Source organism: Corapipo altera, unplaced genomic scaffold (assembly GCF_003945725.1).
Source record: "Corapipo altera isolate COAL_440 unplaced genomic scaffold, ASM394572v1 45, whole genome shotgun sequence".
NCBI classification, from domain to species: Eukaryota; Metazoa; Chordata; class Aves; order Passeriformes; family Pipridae; genus Corapipo; species Corapipo altera.
The window spans coordinates 3,043,717-3,064,912 of NW_020884877.1; the positions used below are offsets into that span (position 1 = coordinate 3,043,717).

The 21,196-nt window shown below is 43.0% G+C and overlaps 3 protein-coding genes across 7 annotated transcripts in view; 1 reads left to right on the forward strand and 2 right to left on the reverse strand.

Moving 5' to 3' along the window:
- ASNSD1 (asparagine synthetase domain containing 1) overlaps positions 1 to 8,307 on the forward strand; it is a 15,710-nt gene extending 7,403 nt beyond the window's left edge. The window contains exons 2-3 of the mRNA XM_027636782.1: positions 5,279 to 5,460; positions 7,107 to 8,307. Coding sequence (XP_027492583.1) covers positions 5,279 to 5,460; positions 7,107 to 7,368 — 444 coding nt within the window. The 3' untranslated portion in view covers positions 7,369 to 8,307. The remainder of the gene's footprint in view (positions 1 to 5,278; positions 5,461 to 7,106) is intronic.
- A 477-nt stretch (positions 8,308 to 8,784) lies between these two features.
- Positions 8,785 to 13,903, reverse strand: OSGEPL1 (O-sialoglycoprotein endopeptidase like 1). Of its 2 annotated transcripts, XM_027636783.1 has the most exons (8): positions 13,635 to 13,903; positions 13,231 to 13,480; positions 12,207 to 12,594; positions 11,135 to 11,339; positions 10,905 to 11,053; positions 10,214 to 10,344; positions 9,988 to 10,059; positions 8,785 to 8,931 (listed from the first exon to the last, which is right to left on the reverse strand). In XM_027636783.1, the coding sequence occupies exons 2-8, from the start codon at positions 13,440 to 13,442 to the stop codon at positions 8,841 to 8,843; spliced, it is 1,248 nt and encodes a 415-aa protein (XP_027492584.1). In that variant the 5' UTR covers positions 13,443 to 13,480; positions 13,635 to 13,903; the 3' UTR covers positions 8,785 to 8,840. The 2 variants fall into 2 exon arrangements, with proteins under 2 accessions (XP_027492584.1, XP_027492585.1); XM_027636784.1 differs by having other exon boundaries at positions 12,207 to 12,589; positions 13,231 to 13,903.
- A 395-nt stretch (positions 13,904 to 14,298) lies between these two features.
- Positions 14,299 to 21,112, reverse strand: ORMDL1 (ORMDL sphingolipid biosynthesis regulator 1). 4 transcript variants are annotated; one of them, XM_027636786.1, is made up of 4 exons: positions 20,965 to 21,112; positions 19,696 to 19,876; positions 17,216 to 17,367; positions 14,299 to 15,753 (listed from the first exon to the last, which is right to left on the reverse strand). In XM_027636786.1, the coding sequence occupies exons 1-4, from the start codon at positions 21,078 to 21,080 to the stop codon at positions 15,618 to 15,620; spliced, it is 585 nt and encodes a 194-aa protein (XP_027492587.1). In that variant the 5' UTR covers positions 21,081 to 21,112; the 3' UTR covers positions 14,299 to 15,617. The 4 variants fall into 4 exon arrangements, with proteins under 4 accessions (XP_027492587.1, XP_027492589.1, XP_027492591.1 ...); XM_027636788.1 differs by having other exon boundaries at positions 19,696 to 19,889; positions 20,965 to 21,071; XM_027636790.1 differs by lacking the exon at positions 20,965 to 21,112 and adding an exon at positions 20,835 to 20,932.
- Positions 21,113 to 21,196: the final 84 nt, after the last annotated feature.

Genomic DNA, 21,196 nt, shown 5'->3' on the forward strand with positions numbered 1-21,196 from the left:
TATCTCCAGCTGCAGAGTAGAGCACGTTCTTTACATCTGGTCCCGTTCTAACTGGTCCAAGAGCCACAGCATGTGCAATTTCTTGCTTGATCTGCTTGAAAGCTTGTTGTTGTTCAGGACCCCATTGGAAATTGTTCTTTTTACGGGTCACAAAGTAAAGAGGGCTCACAATCTGACTGTATTCTGGGATATGCATCCTCCAAAAACCTATTGCTCCCAGAAAAGCTTGGGTTTCTTTCTTGTTGGTGGGGGGAGCCATTGCTACAATCTTATTGATTATGTCTGTTGGTATCTGGCGTCGTCCATCTTGCCATTTCACCCCTAGGAATTGGATCTCTCGGGCAGGTCCCTTGACTTTGCTCTTCTTGATAGCGAAACCGGCCTCGAGGAGAATCTGGATGATCGTCTGCCCTTTTTTGAAAACTTCCTTTGCTGTATCCCCCCATACAATGATGTCATCGATGTACTGGATGTGTTCGGGAGCCTTACCCTTCTCTAGTGTGCCCTGGATCAGTCCATGACAGATGGTTGGACTGTGTTTCCACCCCTGGGGCAGTCGATTCCAGGTGTATTGAACGCCCCTCCAGGTGAAAGCAAACTGTGGCCTGCACTCTGCCGCTAAAGGAATGGAGAAAAACGCGTTGGCTATGTCGATGGTGGCGTACCACTTTGCTGTCTTGGACTCCAACTCGTATTGGAGCTCCAACATATCTGGTACGGCAGCACTCAACGGTGGCGTAACTTCATTTAAGCCACGATAGTCCACAGTCAGTCTCCACTCTCCATCGGATTTACGCACAGGCCAGATGGGGCTGTTGAAGGGTGAATGGGTTCTGCTGACCACCCCTTGGCTCTCCAACTTTCGGATCATTTTGTGGATAGGGATCACAGCATCTCGGTTTGTCCGATACTGTCGTCTGTGTACAGTTGTTGTGGCTATTGGCACTTCTTGATCTTTAACTCGCAGTAATCCTACAATGGAAGGGTCTTCTGAGAGGCCAGGAAGGGCAGACAATTGCTTGGACTCCTCTTCAATCACCGAGGCTATACCAAAAGCCCACCGGTACCCTTTCGGGTCTTTGAAGTATCCTCTTCTTAGGTAGTCCATACCAAGGATGCAAGGGGCTTCTGGCCCCGTCACAATGGGACGCTTTTCCCATTGGTCTCCTGTCAAGCTCATGTCCGCCTCTACTACTGACAATTCTTGAGACCCTCCGGTCACTCCAGAAATAGTAACAGTCTCGGTGCTCTTATACTCTGAAGGCATTACAGTACACTGGGCTCCAGTATCTATCAAGGCCTGGTATTTCTGAGGATCCGATGTGCCAGGCCATCGAACCCACACAGCCCAGTAAACTCGGTTATCTTCTTGGTCCCTCTCCTTCTCCTGGCAGAAGGCAGGGCCCCTCTACTGGTCTTGATCAGAGCATTCGTCGTCAGAGTTTGACTTTGACCTCTTAGACTTTTTGCTGTTGTCGAAGTGGACCTCCATCTTCTCGTGTTTCGGCGATCGCAGTTTCTCTTCTAAGAAATCTCCGTCTACTACATAGACAACTTTCTTGTCAGTCTTCTTTCGCTTCAGCTCCCTCACTCTAGCTTCAAGCTTAGAAGTGGGTTCACCATCCCACTTCTTCATGTTTTCTCCTTTACTACGAAGGTATGCCCATAGTTGGTTACGTGACCAACGCTTGGAGTTCTCTTTCCTTCGACGTGTGAATGACAGGGACCGTGAGCGAGATCGAGACCAGGATCGAGGTCTAGGCCGAGGTCGTCTTTGTCGGTCCCGCCGTGATCTTCCCATTGGCCTTTCTTGGTAGTCTCTATACCTTCTGTCCTCTCTGTCTCTAAGGTCGTCCTCATATCTGGAATATTCATAATCTCTCTCCATTCTTTCCCTATCGTAGGTGCGTCGGTAGAGGGGATTGAAGGAGTCTTCCATATTTTCCTCTATGGTTCTTATCCAAGTACACATGGTTTCCACGTTTGGTTCCTCCATCTTTGGATTATATGCGGATATCAAGCAGGAAACATATGGTTTAGGAGCACCTTGAATTACCTTTTTCCACATTGGTTGCGTGCAGGGAACACTCTCAGGAACTTGGATGTCATAATAATCTGGATCAGAATAGATGATCTCCAACATGGCCAATTCCCGTAGGTATTGGATGCCTTCTTCCGCAGTTCTCCACCTTCTTGAAGAACTCTTCAGGGACTCCTTAAATGGGTATTTCACTCTCACTGCGTGGAGGATTCGGAGCCAAAGGCTGGACGCCATTTTCTCTCTCCCCATTTCTTGCTCTATCACAGGGTCTCGAGCAATGGATCCCAACTGTCGTGCTTCATCACCTTCAATTACATGACTATCAGCTCCCTTGTCCCAGCATCGCACCAACCAGGTGAGGACTTCTTCACCAGGCAAGCGCATATAATCTCTCCGTAAATCTCGAAGCTCTCTTGTGGTCAGTGATTGTGTAATTTCACTTTCTCGCATTATTTCTTGTCCATCTCTCCCACGTAGAATCTTTTCCACCTCTCTCTTTACTCTTCCACTCCTACGTGGGACTGCTCCCACTTCCTCCCTATATCTCTCATGTGGAGGTGGAGACTGGGCATGCCGTGGGGATAAGCTCCTATATTGTTCACGCTGCGGAGGTGGATTTCTACGCCGTTCATACTGTGGGGATGGACTCCTACGCCGTTCACGCCGTGGAGATGGACTTCTACGTCGTTCATACCGTGGGGATGGACTCCTATGCCGCTCGCGCCGCGGAGATGGACTTTTGCGTCGTTCACGCCGTGGAGATGGACTTCTATACCAGTCATGCCATGGGGATGGACTCCTGTGTCGTTCGTGATACCCCGCGGGTGGAGGTAGTGAGTAATCTTTCACGTGCTGAGATAAGGGCCTCCTCCTCCAATCATTCACACCTCCAAGAGAAGGTTGGGTCTGGAGGGGTAGGGATAATTCCCCCTCCAATTGAGGGGGATGCTTTGGCTCCTTCTTTGCGTCTTTTGCAACACTGAATGTGTAGTCAGGGTATAAATCATCAAGCGACAATACACCACCGGCCGTTTGTACTGTTGCTTTCTTTCCCTTTGATGCCATTCTGTATTCCTTTGGTCGTGCCCCTAGTTCCTTTGGACGTGCTTCTTCCCGTGTAGCCGTTTCTTCCTCTTTGGTAGCTGCTTCTTCTCTTCCAATCGCTCCTTCCTCAGTCACAACCACTTCTTCCTCTCTCGCAGTCATGCCTTCATCACTTGCTGTCGCACCTTCATCACTTGCTCTTGCTCCTTCTCCCATTGCTGCTGCTCCTTCGTCCACTACGTCCTCTGTTCCTTCTTCTTCTTCTTCTTCTTCTCTTTCTTCTGTGCGTTCTAGTTGCGGAGATGGGTCCGTAAGTTCCTTGATCTCCCTTACCCACGTCTTCTTCTTCTTTATAGGGGCAATGATGACCTTCCGGTTCTTAGCTTGGGTCCCGGTTCTAGTGGACTTAGTAGAAATGGCATTGACTTCAGGTTGTGTTTGGACCCCGACTTCTGTGGACCTAATAGGGACATCACTGGTTTCAAGTGGCGTGGTTTGGGTCTCTGTGTCGACCTTAACCCTCTGAAGGTGGTCTATGGCAGCTCGATAAGCATTAGCCAGGCCCCAGCACAAAGCGGAGAATTGCATATTCGGGTTTTTGTAGGAAAAGCACCCTTCTGTCAAACAGCGGGCCATCTCACCAGAATCAAACATTTGTTCTGGTGTGAACTCCCAATTAATGGGGGGTGACACATGTCCTACTAATCTACCGAAATCTTCCCAAGCTCCATGCCACCCGGAGACTGGCCTGTCTGCAACCCTCTCCAAAGTTCCAGCGAGTCCCTTTGAGGTATGATCTTTCCTACAAGAGGGAAAGCAACGGAACCCCATTCTTCCAAGTTTAAGAAGCACTTCCAGTACCTTTATCAATGACAGTATGGTTGCGATGAGATTTACATAGTAATTAGAGCCGATTTTTACCATGGGGATCTCCTTTACCAAACCTTCGATGTCAAAATCAAAGGATGGAAGCAATTCGTTCCATCCATCCTCAAGGTCTGGACGTCTCCCTATAGAATAGCCTGACACAGGTGTAAAGGTGGCTAGAATTATAAGACCAATTAATGAAATAGCCATTGTTTTTGTTATTATTTCTTCCTGATCCCAAAACAAACTTTGTTTATATAAACAAGGTTTCCTTGGCTGCTTTCCCAGACTCTGGCAGTGTTCCCAGACCTGTTCCCAAAACAATAGATCGGTTTGCAAAACAACACTGAGCTTGGCTGTCTTCCCGGAGAATGTTTATCAAAACAAGCCAAGCTTAACCAAAACAACCATCCTCTGCTACCAAAAAAGTTGTACAAGTTTTGAGCTGGCTTCCCGCCAAGTCCCCAAAACTCAACAACAAGGACCCGCCTCCCAGAGAGGGAAAAGAGGGAAAAAAAACTAAGCAGCCAAAGCTATAGCAAATATATATGTATATATATATATATATTTTACATATGAGACAATACACAAAAGGAAAATACCACAGGGGGGGGGGTGGGGGGGGGGGAAAGGGAAGGGAAAGGGAGAGAGACAAAAAGGGGCAAGGACCGAGCAAGTCAAACAGCCAGCCGAAGGCAAACTAGCAGAACTCTCACCACTTCCCTTCGGACAGGCAGAATGACTTGACGCAGCCCAAGGCTCTCCTCTCACGCGAAGCGGATAGCGGCAGTCACTGTAGGCCTCGGCTCCAGATAAGCTCGACCGAAACAGGAACCCACCGTTCTCGAACCTCGCCGGAGAGGAAGAGGGCGCGATCCCTCCCACTGGCTTTATTTATACCCCCAGTTACGTAAAGGAATAGCATGGAATACTTCCGTAATCACTTTTCTAGTTCCTTCCTGGTTACAAGTTGGTCTCCAGGAAGGCCTAGGCTGTTTATTGTAATAGAAACTAACACAGACGTTCTTCAAAGGTACTGGTGTATTTCTGGTGCATAGGACATTATTTTGATGTTTTTTCCTTGCATCAGTAGAAATGCTTGTGTGTACTTTTAGGTCTGATTGTGAGCCTATTGCAAGTTTCCAGTGATTTTTATTGGAAGTTGTTTCAGATTTTGTAACTGTGTAAGGCAGATCCCTTTGTGACAAGCAATACCTTTAGAGGATGTGTATTGAAATGAGTATCCTTAAGACGTAGTTAAACATTTAAGATTGTTACATATTAACTTGCCCAGATACTAAGATTTGTTGTATTCTGTTTCCTTAGGTGGTGCTTACAGGAATTGGAGCAGATGAACAGCTTGCTGGGTATTCTCGACATCGTGTTTGCTTCAAGGAATACGGCTTAGAGGGTCTGAATAAAGAACTTGAAATGGAGTTAGGTCGCATTGCTTCCAGAAATCTGGGTAGAGATGACAGGATTATCGGTGATCACGGAAAAGAAGCCAGGTATTATTGTTTTAACATGAAGCAAAACTGGTTTTGCAGGTTAGATGCAGTTTCTAACACTCCAGCAAAAAGCTTAATTGAAACTTCTGTGTGTTTTATTCTCTACTTCTGTTGCAATTTTGCTAATGTGGTGTATTGTGTTGTGGAGTTTTTTGGTTTGTTTTTAAAAAAGGTAGCCTGTAGTACTGTGGAGGAATTACTTAAGGAAATTTAGTAACTTGACTTCCATCCAGAAGTGTGGCACTAAACCTGCATTATATGGGAAAATTGTGGTTTAAACAGGTTTTAAAATGGCTTTTGGTGGTATCTTTGCAAACACATGCTTCTTCCTCCCAGCACCCCCCTTGTTATCCATGCAGGAATGTCCTGGGAAGGTGTCCTGAGCCCTTCCTGTGATTGGGTGTTCCTGTAAACCCCTTGAGACTTCTAATTGGTTACTCTGTGAATCCTCCTAAACCCTATAAATGTAACATCCCCCACAATAAACTCTCTCTTGCCTCCTCTCCACGCCCGGTGTCCAGTGTCCTGTCTCCCTGCTGGCCATGGGGCCACGTGCGGGGAGGGGAGGGGGAGCACCTCTCCCCTCCAGGCTCAGGGCCTGAAAAAAACCCTGAGAAACCCCTGGAGTTTCCCTTTCCCCATCCCTCAAAACGTCACAATGGTTCTTCAGATGGAAACGGAACTAGAACTGGGCCAGCCCCACGCCGTGGATGGGGAAAGGGATCCAGACAGAAGTTTTAAGAAGCAGCCAAAGATGAAATAGGAAAAATCAAGTACAGTTTATCATTTTAAGTGGAACACTCTTGTGCACAACTTTGAGGTGTTCTTGTGTGGTCGTTTGGGGATTGACTTAGGAGAACGACAACATAATGTAAAAGCTGGGTGTTCTTGTCCATGCCATGACAATATCCACTGCATTTCCTGGTGTTAAATCTGAATAGTTAAAAAATCCTTTTATTTGTGTTTACTTCCTTCATGCTACCACAAACTTGCAAAAAATTCCCTAGTTGTTGTCCAGTAGCAGAGGGCACTTGGGTGCATGAAAGGTTTTTTCCTGTGATCTTAGTGCCAGTGTTTTTCCAAATCTGTTCTTAGTTGCACATTTTCAGTGTAGCACAAGAGCAGTTGCAGTGGTGGACAGGCAATGCTGTTAATCATGCATGGGATTAGGTATGAATGCCTGGAATTCAGAATAGTGTCAGAATTTGTTGTGTAAATATTTTTATTTCAAAGTTACAGTGTAGCTTCACACAGTAGTTTTAAATACTTAGGAGTTATCTTGAGAAGTGTGTTACTTAAAGATTTGTCTTGCCCTTCTGTTGTAGTTTCTGATGTTCTTCATGATTTTTCTTCTGTATAAACACACCATTTCTGATCCTTGTTTTTACTGTTCTCTTTGGTTGACTTTTGAAAACTTCCAGGCTCCTGAGTGTAAACGTGATATATTATGGGCTTTCTTTCTCCAGGACAGTGTAACTGCTTTGGAGAACTGTCTCAGTACTGTTATACTAAGATTTAAGGTACATCTATAGTTAGGAATTGACACAGACTCTGAAATCTTTGCATGTGGTAAAAGGAAGGGAAAACCAAAACCACTTGGATGAAATTTTTAAAAGGTCTTTTCCCCACGCGTATCTTTCTTTCAGGTTTCCTTTTCTTGATGAAGATGTTGTTTCATTCCTCAATTCTCTGCCTGTCTCAGAAAAAGCTGACTTGACTCTTCCTCGAGGAATGGGTGAGAAACTGCTCCTGCGCCTTGCAGCCCACGAGTTGGGCCTCACAGCCTCCACTGTTCTGCCAAAAAGGGCCGTACAGTTTGGATCTCGGATTGCAAAACTGGAGAGCCACAGGGAAAAAGCATCTGACACGTGCAGCAGGCTGAAGTTATTTTCAGTAGGTGAATTATAGAACTACATCTTGAGATATATCTAGTCTGTTTGCAAATGCAGTAAATCTTTGGAGTTTTCTTAGGATGTTTGGTCTGGTTTTTTTATGCACTTGGACTTTATTATTATTAATCATCAAGCTAATACACGTAGGTGTGTACTTTTACTAGAGACTCACTATGAATTCATCCCTGGAGGGAAGGGAATACTGGGCTCTGGGGAAGAGAAAATAGCCAGAAGTTGGCTTTCCCACCCTTCCTGATATCAGTGTTACCAAAATGTTGAGTCTGTCCAATTTGTCACATATATTGAATTCAGTACATTGCTTCGTGGTAGAACAGGGCTAGTGCTGCAGCTGTGCTTTAGAAGGTTTGGGTTATGGTTGTGGAAGGAAGGGCATGGTGAGGAGCTGGCTTGGGTTGCCAGAGCCAAAAAAGAGCTGAGGGTCTGGGGTCTTGTCAGCTCTTGGGAGATCCGCCCTCCAGGCATCATCAGAAAACAGACATCACACACATCCTCTGGGTGTTTTGGGGCCATCCTGTACAACCTCCCAGAACTGTGGCCAGTTCTGCAGGGATGGGTTGGTTGGCAGTCCCCAGCCTGGGGCTCCCTATGTTCCCAGAGAAACTGGGAAGTTCCCTCCAGGCTCTTCTTAGTCCGTTGTTGACTCCCTAGCTTGTTCTGTCTCTTTTTAGCTTTAGCTCTGCCACTTTTGCTTTTAATTGTGTCCTTCAATGAAGATCTCTTTTAAACAAATCAAAAAAAGGTCTCCCTTGGAAAAAAAATAAAAAAAGGCACTCTGGGTGGGTATGTGGATGCAACCATGGGGTTGAAATAGCAATATGAATGGACTGCCTCTGAAGAAAAGCTTGAGTTAGCTTGTCTTTCTAATTGTGTATGGAAGGATTGCATTGTGATTAGCTTTACTGAACTTCTGTATAAAAAAAAGAGAAATCTAAAAGGCACTGTCTCTATACCCCAAGTTTTAATTTTGTGTAAGGAAGAACAGGCTTCTTACACCAGCAGCAGAAAATTGGGTACTGCTGAAATTCAGCTGCACTGGCACAGCAAACACATCTGTTGGGTGTGTGAAAATCTGTGCAATCAACTGTTCTCTGCAATCATGGAAGTCAGGATTTTTTTTAACATGTAGAGTCAATTATAAACTTCATATGAATTATATATTCATAAGTTATCATATATAAATATATTAATTTATTATAAGTTATGAAGTGTAAACAATGGAGGTATTTTCATTTGTGTAAGTTTGTATTTATTAGAAAGTGCACTTTTAATTTTTTTTTTTCAGTTGTTTTAATACCAAGAACACTTAGTTGTGGAATAGTAACTGGAATCACTCTGGTGATAGGACACAGCATTTGTTTCTCTGACAGGTGATTTTCAACCCTGGTAAAAAAAGTACTGTCAGTAAACATAACAGCATTGGAACAGTTTTTATTGAACAATTTATATTTGCATTTACTAAGTTACTTTTTAAGATGCCAACCATCGTATCTGTTTTAATTTTGGCACCTTGATGGAATCTTCTTCAACTCTTTTGGAAATATCAATTCCAAGGGGAGCTCTAGAAAATAAAATCATGTATCTGTTAAAAATAACATCATTGCCATATCACACAGATGTACAGCTTCACAGACCCTTTTTACAATTACAGTCACAGTATTTCTGCACGTTCCCTGCACCATTAAAATGGTCTGCCTGAAGCTGTACTTAGAAACATCTTTACACTGAAGAAATATTTGCATTTCTAGCGATTCCAAACTCGGGAAACACAGTTGTGGTTTCAAAGCCATCTTTTGGGGATGTTGTTAGATTACAGTTTTAGTTGCTTTGCAGCTAAACTGCTTTACATGCAACTGATGAATGCAAGATGCACTAGAAATCTACAGGTACCTCTTTCTATGATAATCTTAAATAATGTATTTTCTACAGCAAGTGAAACTTAGTATTTTATTCATTGACATGTATACAGCAAGTTATTTTTGAAGAAGAGTATCTTATAATTTTTCATGTGAAAATTATAATACAATTTTTTTTTTGTACTGAGACCGTCCAAGTCTGTTTTCCTGAAAATGGAAAGGGAAAAAAAACCTGAAAAAAAGCCCAAGTTTAAGAGCAGCTGGTACTTTTGAATTATTAGAATTTTGTTTGGCCTTAAGTATAAGATCTATTTAAATCCATAGAGCAAGTGTTACCTAACTGGTTGTTAAAAAAAAATCAGTATTATCAGTTAAAAAAAAAAAAGTATTATCAGATGATATATGTTAAATTCTTCTTTTAATTGATTGCTCATTATGAATACACAGTTGGACTTGGAGCATGTTGACTTATGCCTGTGGTGACTGAGAAGCTAAGGGAGAGTACTGCAGCTTAACTGGCTCCAGTTTTCCTGTACCACAGTGATAGTGGGAAAACACACAGAACTGTTATGATGTACGGTAATTTAAGTTTCTGAGCCAAACTGCACATTAATGATCATTTGTATGTCACAACTACATTGAACAGTAACTTTTATAAGCGTTGCAAAGATGCTCCTCAGCAGCTTCTGCCACTTTTTAGTGTAACCTCCTTCCCCTTTCACTGAGCACAGGGAACAGACTGTGACTGAGCAGTCACTTACTTGGGTTCGTAGCGGATGCCATCGGTCCCGTGGAGAACACCAAGTCCTGCACGTAACCTTTCAATGCCATTCCTGGGCAAGAAAGCAAATGACAAATACATAAAATATTTGTCATATCTCTCTGAATATGGCACGTGGTTCAGTCACCACGAACAGAAGTTCTTGACCCTGATGTCAGCTTTTAAAGAACGTTATAGAAGCACATGCAAAGAGAAACAACTCTTACCATGCAATCATTACACCGTTATCAGTGCACAGTCTTGGAGGAGGACACAGTAAAGCAAAATCGTTTGCTTCTGCCAAATTCTGTAAACCTTTTCGGATATACTGATTACTTGCAACTCCTCCTGATACAACCTGACAGCAGTGACAAAAAAAGGCATTAACTCAAAAGTACTGATGGGTCACACTCAACCAGCATCCTGTTTAAAAAAGAGGTTATCAGTTCTGAAGACAGCAATAAATAATGCATTTGAAGATTAAAACATATCAGAAAGGAGGATGCTAAGTGAGCTCGTTATGCTAAAAGACATTCCTGAATAAAAGCATGTCAGTCTAGTGGAAGGAAGGTTGGAACTAGATGATCTTAAAGGTCCCTTCCAACCCAAACCAGTCTATGGTTCCACTGGAGCTACAACAGCCATCAGTATTGAGGAGCACAAGGTCAAATTATGTGGCCTAAGGTGTTAGGGGAGGTTAAATTAGATGGTAAGAAAATACTTTTCTAGCTTAAAACCCAACTATGAAGGACTTCATTGTAAATATTTATATCACTATTACTTCAATCCTGGTGTTTTAACAATGTAATGCACACTGAGATCTTCCTCACCTGTCAAGGCAGGAAGTACAACAAGGCATCTGCATCTTCAAATGATGTTACATAGTCAAATAGAAAAAGGAAGAAGAATCATACCCACCAAGGCTGCATTTTTTGGTGGCAGGATGCTATTTTTGGTGCAGAACAGCATGGCCCGGTAGGTGCGCTGGATGAGGTGAACAGCCACCGCGTGCTGGACGGCAGCGGCAACATCCCCAACGCAGGACAGGATCTCACCTTCCTCAATCCCTACAAAAATGTACAGTCAAAGGGGTTTTCCTGAGTCTGGGTCATCAGAAACATGGTTTATACCTGACTGTTTAAAAATACCTTCTTCTTTTTCTTTTTGTGCAATGGCATTGTTGACAAGGTTCAGAAGTCCAGAAAAAGAGAAGTTGCAGTTCCGATACTGGTTCATGGGCAGGCGGAACACGAGCTGTTCCTGGTTCCCAGTCTGAGCCAAGTGCTCTATTGCCTGCCCCCCAGCCATGCTGTGGCACTCTGGGTGCTTTCTCAAAGACAGTCTTCTTGCCACCTGAGGAGAGAATAAACAACAGACTTGAAATCAGTTCCTCCTGTAACTGCACCACTGTATAGGAGAACATGGAATAAATCTGGACACCACAAAATCCAATCCAATGTGAAATAACAAACAGGGCACAGTAAGCACAAGATGTAACACCAGCTGGATTTTTTTTCCCTGGAATATTTAGAAATGCAATTCTAGAACAATTTGGGCAAACATGAGGATCAACAAATTTTGCAGGACACATTAATTACTCCCATTTTCAAGCTATAGGAAACACAGACTGCCATAGTGTACTACCAGATACACAGGAATAAAGTTGGTTTCAACTTTAGATGGTCCCCTTTCTGGCTCTCCCAATTTTTTACTTAGTATGCACAAATACTGTTTAAAACTCTGTGTTTGAGAACAAAACTCTAAGCGACCAACTTCACAGACTGTACTCAGTGACCCAGAAAACTTAAGATTCTGAAAGCCAAACCATGCTTTTCAAACTGTAAGCAATAAAACTAGTATGAAATGTTTTAATTTGTATTGTTTTAAACCTGACAGCATCCTTTAAAATAGCACTGTCAGTCTTCTCAAATTCATACAATTTGTTTGTTTAACGGTGTCAATGAAACTTCCAACACCACTTTCAGTTGTTAGGCTGCCTATTTACTAAAAGTATAATCAATGTACATATGTTACAATTGATGTTATGTGTACATTTTTAACAGACTCTTGTGTCTGTTCAAAATAGAAAAAACCCTTGTTAAGTGAAGCTCATATTACACTGGATTACTATCCTTGGGCTGATGATAATACTACCATTATGTAGTATAAATGCAATTAAAAAAAGAAAAAACTAGGTTTACTTATGTAAGGAAATATTACCTTATCCAGCATGTCACCTGGTGCAACATCTATGGACTGTCCAAGCAGAAGGAAATCTGACACTCCCTGTGCTACTGCCAGGATACAGTGGCCTCCAGAGACCAAAAGAACCAAGAAGGGAAAGTCCAGGTGATGTGTGAGCCTGACGGTCAGAGCGTGAGCCTCCATGTGATGGATGGGTATGAACGGCTTCTGGTGCCTGTTCACCAAGGCCAGGCTGTACTCCAGCCCCACCCCAAGGCTTAGAGCAAGTCCAGGTTTCACTGTAGTTGCAACAGCTGCAAGCTCAGGTACAGAAACGCCACTGACACGAAGAGCCTCTTCTACCACTCGCTCGATGTTTTCTCTGTGAAGCTGCTGTGCCACCACAGGAATTATTCCACCTGTTCTAGTAAAACCAAAGAATTACAATCCATTGGTGTTTCACAACAGATAGAATGGCGTAAAAATAGTTTTCAGGCACCTCTTAACCTTGCCATATCCTGCCTGTCTCCTTAGTGCGTTCTGAAATGCCTTGTTTAGTGTAAAGGGCACTGAAGAGAGCTAAATTATCACTAGGAGGTCAGAAAATGATGTAACCTGCCCTTTTTGGTACAGATACTTCTTAAATGCATCTCAACACTGTTCCAAAGCAATGTAATGTCATATTCACAACTCCTCGCTTATTAGTTCAGGTTCTTAGCCACCAATGCTTATATTTACTTTCACTTAAAAACACTGAGACATTTGGTGGTCTTAACAGTAACAACGATTTCATCTCATTTCTTCATTTCAAGCTAGAGAGGTAATCTGTCCCCCTCTGAAAGAAAATACTAGAAGAAACTTTTTAAATGCACAACATTTCTTTCTTCCCCCTTAGTACTGTCTCAAGCAGTAAGTATTGTGGCCCAAGGGATTTGTCTTCCCACTTACCCACTTCTTACTGATTTTTATGGAGCAGGGAAGATGTATATGGATGATATTGCAAGTAATAATACCAATAAAAGTTATTAAGGGAAAAGCCTTCAGAGAAGTATATTCTTACTGTAAATGGACTTCCTTCTGACAGTGCAGGGCTTCTCCCAGGACACAGCCGGCATCATCCACCACAGCAGCACCCGTGTCGTCACAGCTCGTCTCTATTCCCAAAACCAGCCTCCGAGAACACTGCTTTCCAGGGCGAGATGAGCTGCTTCTCAGCCACGCAGCTTGGCCGTGTTTAACCGATTTCAAAAGGCTTTTGGCAATACTGTTCATTGCTAAAAATCTACCTGGCAGTTACGTCTAGAAGAGAACTGTACAGTTCGTTATTACTGGAGGGTTTTCAAGCATGTGCGCTGCTCTGATTTTCTGGAGAGGTGGCACTACTTTTACAGTTATGAATGGCCACACATCACATTTAAGGTACTAAGAAAAAAAAAACAGCTGGGAGCTAACCTCTTGTTTTACCTTAAAGAGGGCAGAGTTCCTCACCAAGCTGGTTGTGTGTGGTGCTTCTGGCAGCCCTACGGGCGGGACCGAGCCCCCGCAGCGGCACCGCGGTGTGTCCGCGGTGTGTCCGCGCCGCTGCCCGGGCAGCTCCGTGCTCTCCGCCGCTCCAGGGCCACGGGCTCGCCCCGATCCCCGGAGGATGCTCCTCCCGCCCGGCGGCACCTCCGGGGCCGCTCCTCGGCCTCGGCGGCCCTGCACTGTCCCCTGTCGCGACCTGTCGCCGCTGCCACCCCCCGCTCTCCCCGGCGCTCGGCTCCGCCCCGCCGGGTCACAGGGCGGCGCTTCCCGGGCACGGCGCAGCCGCCGAGCTGCAATTCCTTAATCCAAGGGTTTTGTCCGGCCGCCCGGAGGCATCCCCACCCCCTGACCTGCGTTCATTAAGGTCGGTCCGTGTCTTAAAGTCCCTGCCACTTGTACAAGGCAGTGACCGTCAAAGGCAGCACAGCCTTGTGATGGCCACTACTTAAAAACCAGTTACCGCTTCCTGTCCAAATAACGCGAAGAACTAATTACTAAATTGCTAAAGAAAATTCATAACAACTCATTGCCATTTCTTCACAGTAGCTTTATCGGTAAAGTAAATAACCAGAAAACTTCCTTAGCAAGAAAAGAAGTACGCCACTGTGGGCTTGTCTTTTTTTATTTTTATTTTTAATTTTTTTTTTTCCAGCTCACTGGCTGTCACTGCAACCAAAATGTAAATCAAGTCTTAAATGGAGTCTTCTGTTAAATCTGAGCCAGTTTTGGCTGACAAACAGCAGACTTCAAAATTCATCCTTTTTCCAAGCCAGAGAAATAAGTGCTCAGAGCTGTAGATGTACCTTCTTCACTCTAATTCCAGAGCTGATTACATACAAGAATACCCCATACTACACGGTACCCCTAAAACACAGCATTCCTCCACATTTCCAAGACATGCAAGTTATCTTTTTCTGCAAAAGCATACAGTTAGTCCATGTGATTTGCCTACTCACCTACTTCTAGTTCAGCTTCTATTCTAACTTACAACCCACCCAGTTCCCTTTATATGCTCTGACACAGCTGTAACAGAGCTGTTTCTCCTACACCGCCAGCAACTCTTTCCCGACCCCATCACAGGCCTCTCAGCTACTGAAAAAAAACCCATCAGCCAATATGAGAGAAAATAGTCAAAAGTCCACACCTAAAAAGAAATTCCAATTTTTCAAGATGTCCCTTTTACACATAGAAAAGTCAGTGTCCTGCTAAGCAAAATGAAAATAACACAACAGCGGCAATTTTCCAAAGCATACATAAACCGAGCTATCAAGTTGATGTGGAAATCCCCTGAGCTGGCAGTTAAGGACTTTCTTCGGTCACTGTGACAAAAAAAAAATAAATCACAAGAACAGAGAAGGCAGGAATTACACCATCAGTTTATGCTCACTGTCACAGTACTTACTGTGAGACAAACTTTTACAATGCAATAACAAGCACAACCACCTACAATCCATACAGCAGGAACTAGCTACTTTCACTTAACCTAAGAATGCAGCCTCACCAGTCCCTAGCATTGAGGATCCTGGATTCATATGTAAAGTTACCATCTGCATTATGGATGATGGGCATTTGTGGAACACTGCTCTCCATTTCAGCTGTTACGTGCACCTTTCTTTACAAATCACTTGCTCAGCCACACTGAAGAGTCTTAGTGGGGACTAGGCTTTAGAGCTGGGCCTGCCCAGCTCTTCATGGAAATCTCTCTTCTACAGGTTTCCAATTCACATTTAAGTATTTGAAGGCAGCTTCTTATAAACTCGACTTTCATCCCAGACAATGCTGCAGGAAGCAGGAATTGTATCTCAGATGTAAAGGCATCTCTCACTGACTATGACGAGATACTGGGCACAGCAGACTACTCGTTTCCTTCACCCAGGGAGCAGCAGGAGCCATGTCAGGGGTGGCCAGTGTGAGACCTTCTCCTTAGTATTTATTGATGCCAAAGATCCGAACGCCATGCAGCTGTGGCAGCTTGGGGATGAGCACGGTCAGGAGAGAGGCTGTGTTCAGGATAAAGTGTGTTGGGTCATACTTGGTGTAGAAACTCGTCAGGAAGTACCTGCAGGAGAAAAAGGAGCAAGCTTAGCTGTTGGCACCCTGGTCTAAAAAATAAACAAACAAAGCAGAGTTGAAAAAAGTGCTCTAGTAATCAGTAAGATTTTACTGATCTATTTCTGTATTAAATATCTCACCTGAGGTTCTAGAATACCTACAGCAAAACTATGGTCTAAGTCTCTTCTTCCCATACTTCTCAAGGTGTTAAAAAGCAACTCACCACTAGGATTTTCCTCCCCCACCTCTCCCCACCCATTTGAGTTTGAGTCTGACTTCTGCAGCTACAAGTCTGATTTATGATTCAGATTTTAAATAGCGTAAGATCTGCTACCAAAATATTTGCAGTTCTGCTACCCTAGCAAAGTCAGTGACAAAGCATTTGACATTTTTCAGTGGAAAAATTATTTATGCTGAGCACACCTGTGACTGGTGTAATTTTAAAGTGCTTCCCATCTGACAGATATCTCCAGCACATTTTTCTTTAAAGCTAGTTCACAACCTGTTCATCTAGAATAAGGAAATATGCCTCAGAAAACCCAATTCACTACCAACTGCTTTATGCTTTGAGCCTGTAATTTCATCCTCATCATAGAAATGAGGTAGTCAGATTGTTGGGGTTTGGGTTTTTTTCCCCAGCAAAAGAGAGATGTTATTCAGCTACTTATACATTATTAGTGCATAAAGAGAACCATACACTAGTGTTAGGAATACAAAACTCCTGCTGCAAAGTGGGGAGCTATCCTTGAAAATTTTCTTTGAGGAATTACATATATTTTTTTCAGTTTTTATCCTTTATGGACCAACTCTCTAAACATTACACAGGATCGTGCCTCCCCCCTCACTCTGCCATGTGAGTAGACAACTTTCTTTAGGGAAAAACAGAAAGACTTTTAGAGTTGGACATTTAATACATATTTGATTTCCTTTAGTTACTCAACCCTACTTTTGTCAACAGAGATGTGTGTAGAATTTCTAAGCCATTTACAGAACTAGTGTAAACAGAAGACAGTAGGTACAAAGCCAAACTGACACTGGACCCCATGCAGTGACGACTGACACACTCCTCCAAACTCAGAAGTTGCAAAATGGTTAATAAATGCTGTTACAAAGACAGTTGATTAAGATTTTCAATATTTATGACTTCACAATCTCTTAAAGAACTTCAGGAGTTACCAGTAAGTTTTCCTCACAACATTTCTAATCTTTAAAACCTGCCCCATTAATAACTGTTTACAAACTTTGACTTCAATGTGTGGAGTGTCAAAAGCAGCAGGAAGAAAGATTGTTGATCACATGGCCTATAAGTATGTACTCCCTACCTCTGTGATGTAGAAGTAAATTAACAAACAATCAAGCAAGAAAAGAGAGAAAATGCTTTCAGAATGTAAATTGTGACCCATTATGTTGCAGCTTTTGAAATCATGGTTTTATGATTCAATTCATCCATAATACGGTTTTGAACTCACAGAATTATAGGAGAGATTGTGAAGAACTTTCTTGAAGATGTGAACTGTACTCCATAATCCAGTTGTTCCCAGTGTGTTAGTAGCCTAGCTTTCCCCTGATCAGGTGTTTCAAAAGGAGTTCCCTTTACTGCATGCAAAAACACATACATTCCCTGGGGAAAATAAAAAGTAAATACAGAGACACTTTTAGCTATATTTTTTTATAATTGTTACATTGTTCAATGCACCGTAAAAAAAAAGAATATATGTGAATTCTCACCCAGAAGAGCTGCTGGCCTGTAACAAAATGATTGAGGAGCAAGGAAGAGACAAGAAGTGATTTGCCCAAGACTGTGCAGTGAGTGGCACACTCAGAGCTAAAGCCAAAGTCTGTGTGACATCTGATCCACTCCCTTGTCCTCTACATTAGATGGCAAAAATTCCATGAAATCAGTAGAATTTTAACAAGCACAGTAACAAGTTTGGGGCGGCTGATTTATATTACCTCAGTGTTAAATGAGTGATGAGGCAGAGTCTGCACAAAGCAAACATCTACCTACGAACACTGGCAATATTACAAGACCTTCAGAAAGCTTTCTCAGCCCCCCCCCCCTTCAAATCCCTAGAAGCTGACTACAGCAATTTGTTGAATCCCATCTGTCCATCTCTTTGCTGCCTCTCCTTAACCACTCTGGACTTTCTACGTTCCTGTTCCTGTTCCTGTTTGATGGGATCATGCCATGCCTGGGCTGATCTGAAAGATCAGTTTGGGTCTGCTGGTTTCACACAGGGGAGCACGCCCTTTTCCAGTTTTAAAAAACATTTGTTTTCTATCAAAGAGAGCACACCAACTCCAAGCAAGAGGCTCCAACAGAAAATATCACAGACTGCCTTATGCACATACAAAAAATTTTATAGAAAGCTTTATACAGAAACAAGACTGCATGGAGGTGAAATTTCAGCAAGTTACTTCATGTCCCATTCCACTTTTTTTTGGAACAGTCTCCAGACTAGAGGCCTATGAACCTAAGACAACTGATTCGTTTAATTAACTTTTGGATTCCTGATGTTTGCAGTGTCTCCATTTTAATAACGAAAAAGAGGCTTTTAGGACAGATCCAAATGCTTACTACACATTTTATTTCATGCTGGTACTTGCAGAAAGGACCACCAAAAATGCTTTCAAGGTAAACTAAGAGTTTTCCATTGATGGAAATACAAGATTTTTTTTTATTTGTCAAACCATTCAAGGATTTGTTTCCAAAAGAAGTGCCACTTAAATGCTGAAATATCCAAAAAGTCCAATTTATACTTATCTTCTAGTGTTCCACTACCAAACTACTTGTCAGTGCATGCTCTCATCCCTGTTGTCATTACAGCTACTTGCAATGAATTCATTAAGGCATGTGGGAAATATTTAGTAATACTTTTCTCTGCCAACATCTTAAATGTCTGACATGTCTGATGGTGTCACAGATAATATACAAAATGCTCTAATGACACAATTCCACCACTAGTTTTAAACCTATCTACAAAAAGCTCAACTAAAAATAAAATTTTACATGACTCAAGAGGATATTATCCATCCTCAGTCTTTACAGTGAACTATTACTGTTGTAAATGAGGAAGGAACTATCTTTTTGTCAAGACTTCTTTGCTGTTAATCTGAGAAAGGTGAGTTAGCAAACCTCAAGTATGATGTAAATTGCTGGATTATGGCCCTCTTTTCTCTAAGCACTGAGGACCAATATACATAGTTGCATTACTTTAAGTGATTATAACAAAATGGAGAGAGGAGCAGAAAGATTCTCAAGATCCTCAGCTTCCAAAACCTTTTGCATACAAAAGTCATCATGCAAATCATGACCCACCGAATAACAAATGGTTTCAGGGCTTGGGTCAAAGTAGCCCAGTTTTTCCCACTGCTGTCAAACAAGATTTCTCTTACATCATATATAGTTACAACCTTGTGTGCTGAAGTCATTCTGAGCTACAGTTTGCCTAGCTTGGCCAGAAATCAAAGCTAGAAGAAACAGAACACAAATATTTCTGTCCAAGAAAAGAGGTAAGGTGTTGAAAGTAAACATTTTGGAATACTAACAGATTTAGGTAGAAAAATCAACAGATAATACCCAATAATTAAAAATGTGATGTTTTATTGATTCAGCACAGCTCTCTAATAATATACAGAACACTGTAAAAGTTGGTCGGCATGATGACTTTATGTTTGCAACCTTCTAGCTTAATTAAATGCCTTTTAGAAGAATACATAACTATGGAATGAATATTTCACGTCTTTCATGCCTAAATCAAAAGTGACCAACTATCACTCCTCCGTTCCCAAACAGCCAAATCATCTGTGGATAAGCCAAGCAGAGGTGCTGTTTTGGCCAGCAGGATTTCATTATCCACACAGACTGGCTAACATCCTCTTCCCCAGGTACTGAAAATGAATACACATGAGCAACTTTTCAAATTCTGTTGCACGAGTGGTTACTTACCAGGTTGTGAATCACATTTGTTAAAGTCCAGGCAACGGGGACACTAAAGAAGGGAATGCTGAGCAGGACAATGTGCAGCATGCCCACTCCCAGCGCGTATGTCAGCCACATTCCACGACTGTTCATCACCCGAGTGTTCGGATTCACCTCGCTGTGGGCAACTCCTACGTTCATTTTTACCCTATAAAACAGATCTGTTTGGAGATTGAGACTACTGTTACAGAGGAGTACTCAACACGTGCCATTTTCAAATGTGGGAATAGGCTGTTTTAAATGAACAGGTCTGGAAAGAACACAGTGCATAAACCAAGATGTACCTCAAGATCTTCAAACTATGGTTCATACAGAAGTCAATGCAGAGGGGCAGTTAGGAACTGTTTGTTCAAAAAAAGAGCAAACAAATAAAACAAGCCTGTCACAGAAGGAACATTTTAAAAAAAATTGTAAGCTGTGCTGTTAGAGGCTGAAGCTGCAAACCTGTAAGAAACCAAGCTTATAACTTTGATCTTCTGAATTAGTTTCTCCATCCGTGACAATATCCAGAGTTCTTCTCCACGTCCCATATCAATTTTCCTCCTGTTTCTTGTTCATGTAATGGTTAGTAAAGAATTCTGCATATACCAGTTGCCCAGCCACCTACTGCTAGAAAGAACAACCAAGGACTAATTCATGCCTATTTTTCTTGCAGTAGAGTGCAGATTTCACATATTCCTCCCTCACCCATCTGTTATTTTTCAGACAGACATTTCCATCTTTCAAATGTGGCTGAAATCAGAGCACGGGTTCAAAAGTTTCTAAGCAACAGACACATGCAGACACACAGAACAATTTCATATGCTGATTTAGTAAAAAAATTGACAGAACTTAGGGATGGTGACACTCTCATCCTGTTGTAGTAAAATTTGTAATGACAATTTAAAAAAAAACCAACAAACAAACCATTGCTTACTTCATCCTCACATGATCTGTGGGACTATGTATATTCATTTATGGGACTGGGAAGGAGATATTTTTTAACATTCATCTGAATCAGACTACAAAAGCACCGTTTAACCAGCAAAAGCAGCTTGATTTTGGTAGGAAGTTTGTTTCTGACACTGGTTCAGTGCTGCAGAGAGTATAAAATAAACGCAAAATACCCGAGTATTTCGCGGTATTAACCGCGGTAGGATAAAACCAGACGCGATGAACCCGAAGGCGAGCCGGGGCGGTGCCGACATTAATCAATCCTTGTCGCAGGGCATTCGAACCGCGCAGGGGACACGTTACCTGGGATGGGCGACGCGAGGCCCTTCCTCCCTCCTGGGGATGCAGCGCCCGCCGAGCTCGTACCTAGAGAGACATCCTGGCGTGACCCACCATCCCTTCCCGTCTCCCCTCACCATTCCCGCCCGACCCGAGGGGCAGCTCGGGTGTTTTCCCTGCCATCGCTCGGCCCCGCCGCTGCCCCGGCCCGGCCGTGCCCGTGGCCCTCTCCGCGGCCCCGGCTGCCCGTCCGTCC